General features: G+C 40.2%; 2 protein-coding genes across 3 annotated transcripts; one reads left to right on the forward strand and one right to left on the reverse strand.

The window, feature by feature from the left end:
* Positions 1-1472: 1472 nt before the first annotated feature.
* tfpi2 (tissue factor pathway inhibitor 2) lies at positions 1473-3764 on the reverse strand. The gene is made up of 5 exons (XM_034599606.1): positions 3635-3764; positions 3257-3427; positions 2859-3038; positions 2386-2559; positions 1473-1954 (listed from the first exon to the last, which is right to left on the reverse strand). The coding sequence occupies exons 1-5, from the start codon at positions 3705-3707 to the stop codon at positions 1872-1874; spliced, it is 681 nt and encodes a 226-aa protein (XP_034455497.1). The 5' UTR covers positions 3708-3764; the 3' UTR covers positions 1473-1871.
* Positions 3759-6053, forward strand: gngt1 (guanine nucleotide binding protein (G protein), gamma transducing activity polypeptide 1). Of its 2 annotated transcripts, XM_034599610.1 has the most exons (4): positions 3759-3898; positions 5073-5141; positions 5260-5358; positions 5554-6053. In XM_034599610.1, the coding sequence occupies exons 3-4, from the start codon at positions 5263-5265 to the stop codon at positions 5677-5679; spliced, it is 222 nt and encodes a 73-aa protein (XP_034455501.1). In that variant the 5' UTR covers positions 3759-3898; positions 5073-5141; positions 5260-5262; the 3' UTR covers positions 5680-6053. The 2 variants fall into 2 exon arrangements, with proteins under 2 accessions (XP_034455501.1, XP_034455500.1); XM_034599609.1 differs by lacking the exon at positions 3759-3898 and having other exon boundaries at positions 4379-5141.
* Positions 6054-6652: the final 599 nt, after the last annotated feature.

Raw genomic sequence — 6652 nt, forward strand, 5'->3', positions numbered from 1 at the left:
TGCAAAGTGTAATTAGACTTTGAACAAATGAATTGTTCACACAATTATAATATATTAGTAGAAACTGTAAAAACAGCTTTAAAAGAAGAGGAGTTAGAGCTTATACCACATAAAATATGTATAGAGGTGATGCACGATTTCCGTATGTGTCAATCAGCCATTATGTAATCTGTACAAGTCATGCGTGAGATTCAACACACCTCTTTTTTGCTCTGCCTTTTTCCTGCACTTTATAAATGTGCAATTACTTTTATTTTTATTGATTAAAAAGAGCAGGGAGGAGAGAAACGTTTACCTCCAAGGGCAGGAAGTGGAAATAAGCTTAAACGAATAAGCCTAAATTTCCATCATAAGCAGTGGTGATGGTTTTAGAGATTAGGTAGAGTACGTACTGGGAGGATGACATCCTCTCTCATATTGCTTCCCAACAGATGATTTAGCTTTGGTTCTTAATGGCAAAAGGGCCTGTGCAGATATATTACCTTTTACTGCTATTCATAGCCGAGCCAGATGGGCGAGCAGCTTCCTTTAATATCGTCTATAAATATTTATTGCCCGGAAAAAGAAAAGTCACACAGTGCTTCAACTGAACAAAGCAGATTTGGTACAGTCAGGATTTTCTACAAACACAGGGTACTTTAAAATTAACAGCCATCGGAGGGGCTACAGACGATTTCTCTTGTGGTACGTAAAGTTCATTATCTGTGAATACTAAACTGCTTGTATTGACCCAAAGGAAAATAAAACCCTCTTCAATAACCGAGCCGAGGGAGAGGATGTGTGACTGCTCACACACATGCGTTTGTCAATGGATGCATTCAGGTTTCCTCATTTATAGTGTGTAGTTCACTCTGATTGCATAATTGCTGACACCGTTCCTGATTCACGACATGGAAACCTGCAGCTCGCTCTGCTGCAGCGATGCTCCCATTAACCTGCCACGGTAACATTTTCCTGCTCCGAGATTGCTTCCTTCCTGATTCTAGGCTATACCAAAGAAACCGAGATAGGCAGAGTGCCCTGCAAAGTATTTGCAGATAAGAATGGAAGAACAGCAGCGTTAGTACGTGAAGGAAGAAAGGCCGAGAGATAAAGAGAAAGTGCCCTGAGAGAAAGTGGAGAGAAAGTGTCATAGGGGCCAAAATGCGCACTTAGTCTTTGGTGTTATTTTTGTTTCGGCTCCTCATGTGTTTTTTATCGTCATGGGTGTGGTTTCTCATTATTTAACTGTTCACTTATATGGTGGGACCCAGACAAAGAGGGGAAGTATGGCTCCAGTATTTCCCAGTACAGCAATTTAAAGTCAGTGTTTTTGTTTTTTTAATCATGATATAAAATGTATTTGGGCTCCAGTAGGAATTTGTGAAAATAAAAATTGAATTTGTCACCAGACTCTGTTGAAGATGATAGAGTTTGCAGCCATTCAGTTGAATAAGTTGCAATCAACACATTTTGAGTTGGTTAAATGCTGAAATAACACACGACACAGTTATTTACTGATAAACAGCAGCAACAAGTGGCTCAATAACTTTATAAAATTCTGTATATTTCATAGAAAATGTGCTCATAACACAGTTTGTCACATCATAAAATGTCACATCATAAAATGTCACTGTCATAATGTATTACAAAACATATATTAAATACATACAGTATCAAAACACGAGTGCAGTAGTAATAAACGTCATCAACAATATACAGTAAAAATACATTTGAAAAAAAGTCCTACAAATACAACCAGGATGTATTTAGGACTCTTCCGGTCACAACAGATGTGACCTGGTCGTTTTTCTTTTGGCACAAACAGTCAGTTTAATACTTGTTTCTTTCCGTCATAGGCTCATCCGTGTGAGCATCTGTGAGATCGAGTGTCAGACAAATACTTGAACGATGTGATTATTTCTATTCCGTATCCTGCGTCGAACTTTTCTTAGGCCTGTGCGCTTTTTCCCTCCTGCAACATAAAAAAAAGTGTTGGACAGCTAGTATTAGTATGACGGCCTCTGATTCTTCTGCTTGTTGACTTTCTTTACTCTTCATCAATAAGCAGACAACTTCCTACAGCCAGATTGTCTTTGGTTTCCTCTCGGTCATATTTTAATGATTGGCTGTAGAGTATCAACGTCTGAGTGTATGCTAATGGTTTCTTAACAAGCCAAACAGTTTTGAAAGGCTCAAATGAAATCAGCTGAGTTTTATTTAGTCGCTACCCAAATTCCCCTCTGACTTCCTGAATTATCTCAAAATTTAAACCAGCAAGTTGTTAATAAGAGCCATATATTGTAATTACAGAATTGAGGAGTCTGGTAATTATCCTCAAACTCTCATCTTCAGTTACAGGCTTTTTATTGCCACACTCGCATTCCCATGCTCATGCTCGCGCACCTTTAACACACACGTCCATGCAGCTCTGCCTGGAGACAAAGTTGTTGCTGGTGCCTCCACAGCCTGAGTAGGTGAACTCCTGGCACTTCTTGGTGGCGCCGTTGTAGTAATACCGAGTCATAGAGGCCGAACACTTCCCTTTGTCCAGTGGGTCCAGGCAGAGCACGGGAACAGCTGGAGGAAAAAACCACAAAGCACACAATGAGACCATCGTGTTTGAGGAGAAATAACACCAGAAGGTTTTTGATTCTTAGCTCATTTTATCAGATTATTCATTCATTTCATTTTGACTTAAATATCTTTATCGGTTGTACATTAACAAAAGGGCCTGATGAAGTATTCTTTTCATAGGAATATATAGTTTGTTTCTCAGTCGTACCATTAAATCACACCTGAAACGGTTGTTTTTGGAGAGAGCCCCTGTATATTATGTCAGTGGCAGCACAATTGTTGTTGTTCAGGTCTGTACTAACTTTTCGGTGGGCTGCAGTACTCCATGCAACTGGCTTGGTCCCCGAAGCGGTTTGAGTTCCCGCCACAGCCCCCATAAGAAAAGGTCTCGCACTGCATGGTGGTCATGTTGAAGAAGTATTTGGGGAAGAGGCCACGGCAGGGTCCTACTACTTTAGGAAACCTGCAGATCTGTGGAATCTCTGTGGAGGAAAAATGACTGGATTTATGAATATGATTGGATGAAATGGCATCTTAATGTATGTGTGCGCCTTTTGCACTGAAAAAATACTCAGATTTTCTCATTTAATATCAGATCTAAAACACAAAAACACCCGGTGCACACATTCAACAGCTTTCAGGGGAGGTCAAGGTCCCCATCAGCCAAATAAAGTGTGTGCTCCTCACTTAGAGAACATACTTGGGATTCTGAAACATGTCTTCTGGCACTGCTGATAACTCCTGAAGTTGTTGGCGTTCCCCTGGCACCCGCCATAGTAGAAAATCTCGCACTTTTGCGTGATCGTGTTGTAGTAGTAGCTCTCAATCTGTCCCCTGCAGGGTCCCTCGTCCACTTGAAGGAGACACACGCCTGAAAGCATATACACCGTTACACCGTTAATGAAACACGAAATCAGCCATAGAAACGTGACGTGGTTAAGTGCGTTGCTGCGCGTAAAGCAACCGTCAAACTCTCAAACTGTGCGTGAAATTGTGCAAACAAGTCTTTTACGCGAGGTTAGTTGAAGATCAACAGTTTAGTGGTAATTTAAAACAAAGCGAGAAAGTGCTCCCTTACCTGTAGGCGACAGCGCCAACACGTTGTAGAAGGAGGAGAAAAGTGTAAACAGCGCTAATGTGCCAAACTCCATAGTGCAACTTCTGCTCCGGCTGCGACTCTCGCTCGTCTGCGCTGCCGACCGCGTCCACTTTTATCGGTTTGGTGGTGGTTCCCAGAGGAGTTTAAGGGGGCGGGGATGTAATGAGTCATTTCCATATCCACAGATTAGCAGAAGCAGAATGGTGATGAATCCATGAGTGACATCACACAGGGAGAGTTATTGTAAGATTTGCGTAAAGTGGAATGTGACTCAGAGTGTATTTCACAGAGGTGAAATGACAAGAATCAGATAGTCACTTATGATGATGATGATGATGATTTAGGCTGTAGTGACCCAGTAGCTCTACAGCATCCCTGTTAGTTTAACATACGTGTGTACACGTGACAGATACTCTTGTGAAATCAGATCTTGTCAGACTGCATCCTGCCAAGTTCCCACCACATACTAGTCTTACTGGATCCACACACACACACACACACACACACACACACACACACACACACACAGAGAGAGAGAGAGAACCTTGTATGACACTTATTGGGATAATATGTTCTCTAATCCCCTACCCCGAACCGTAGCCATCACAAGTGCCTAAACCTAATACTTGCCTCAACACTAACCTAAATCTAATTCTGTCATCAACCCTAAAAGCAAGTCTTAGCAATAACAGCTCATGGAAAGTGACCCAGAAAGTGAGGAACGTCCAAAATGTCCCCACTCCGTCAGTTCACGGCTCAACATGGTCCTCACATAGTCATCTGTACAAATACACACGCACACACACACACATTTTTATTCCAAGCACTGTCACCTCCAAACCTGTGTTTCCTAATGACTGCAGCCGCCTCCAGCATTTTTTCAAGGGAACACTGATGTGTTGCCCAGGTTTGCCCTTCTTCACAGCTAAAAGCAACAAATGAAACTAAATTTACAATAAAAACATAGCTCCTTCCTTGGTTTTTACAAATAATTCCCCTGATCAGCTCCATCTTTTCCTCAGGCATCTAAAGGGGGAATCCAGTCCCTTCCTATTGTACATTTAAACTTGTCTTTGTGTGGTTGGAAAACTGCAGTCACCTTTAGGGCAATGATGTGTCACCACTTTGACAGGTGGAGGCTAAATGCAGATTAGCTGTCTTATCACATGGTACCTTCCTTTTAACCCATATCTGCATTTACATAGAGAACAGAGTCGCAATAGCAGAAATCCAAATTTAATCTGCAAAATAGGGAATTCGGTTCTTGGTTTTTAATTTTAATTCAAATACATCAAACAGACACCGGTGTGATTCTCCCCCTCCTTACTTGAGAGACTGTCTTGGTTATACTGTGGGGGCATTGTTTTAATCAGATTAAACGGATTAGGATACTTCATGCAGATTACTTTATAACCAGGATTGAGTGAGAGGGGAGTGATTCTTCAGCAGGATTGTGGGGGTGAAGGACTGCTCCCTCTAAGCATCCGTGAGTACATTTTCATTCTTTACTTGTTTGTAATCATTGGGTAAAAATCGGACATAAGAGTGAATATTTTCCGCCTCAAAATGCTGAATGTTTCCTTGACTTTTTCCTTTTTTGACAGAAAATGCCGGTCATTAACATGGACGAACTGACGGACAAGGACAAGGCTGTGATGGAAGTCACCCAGCTTAAGCTTGAAGTGAAACTTGAGAGGTGGTTGGTACGTTTTTCACACTGAAGTTACAGGCCATATGTTTAAGGATAGAGGCAAATGAAATAGTTTTCAAGATATTTATCCTTGACAAGCAATTTATGCTGTCAACCTGTATGAATGTAATTATACAGATTTGTTCTATCAGGGGCAGCATTTAAAACCGAAATTGCTGCATAACACATCTTTGTCTTCTTCCCTCAGACGTCGAAATGCTGTGAAGAGGTGAAGGACTACATTCAGGCTGGAGAGGAGGAGGACACTCTTGTCAAAGGCATTTCAGAGGAGAAGAACCCCTTCAAGGAGAAAGGCGGCTGTGTCGTCTGCTAGACTGGACATGAGGAGCTTTTCATAGCTCAGATTAGCACCCGAGGACATTATCCCTCCCGTCAACAACAAAGATTTGCAGACTGACAAGAAAGGATGAACAATGAAGAAACTATTCCAGATTTGTAGCCTTGTCATTTTATCTTTTGAAAACATGCAGTGTAAACGAAGTATAATTGGTAATGGTTATATATATATATAATGCTTCTCTCTCATGTGGTGTGTATATCTATAACTGGCCCATGTGTTGCCTCATAGACAGAAGCAGCTGTCATTAAACGTGCTTGTTATGAACTCAACCCGTCTCCATCACTCACTGCACAAAGGTTTTTCATGACAGGATATTTACATAACTCAGTTTGAATACATTTGGAGTATGTGGAACGTCGTATCATAAATCTTAATAAGAGCGGTATCGTTATATACCACAGACCTTTATGTAAATATCAAAAAGTTTGAGAATTGTTGGTACAGTTTCAGATTTTTTGATATGTTCCTCCTGTAGGTCCAGACATCTATCTCTTCCCATTTATTTCTGTATATATTACATTTCTAAAACACAGTTACTCATAGACATAATCGTAAGTCTTTTTAAAGAGGGATTTTTTCTTGCAGATTATTTAATTTCTAAATATTTCAGAGGTTTTGAAGGATAAAAATATACAGAATCTCACACGACAATATTTTTGTCTCACCGGAATGTTTCTTTCTTATTTTTAATAAATTTACTTTGCCCTATTTTTTCTAATACATGTACTCTACTGTCTTATTTCGAATACTCTTGCTTTACTTTTTTATTTGTAATACATTTACTTTACTTTTTAACTTAAATTGAAATCCGAGCTTGCTTTTTAGTGCATTTGATGTAGAGCTGCGCAATAAAACAATATCAATACAATATCACGACAATATCATGTGACATTTGTATCAATTGAAATATTTTTGTTTAAGTGTCATATAGGCACAGTGAGGAGGC

Source organism: Hippoglossus hippoglossus, chromosome 11, assembly GCF_009819705.1.
Source record: "Hippoglossus hippoglossus isolate fHipHip1 chromosome 11, fHipHip1.pri, whole genome shotgun sequence".
NCBI lineage: Eukaryota > Metazoa > Chordata > Actinopteri > Pleuronectiformes > Pleuronectidae > Hippoglossus > Hippoglossus hippoglossus.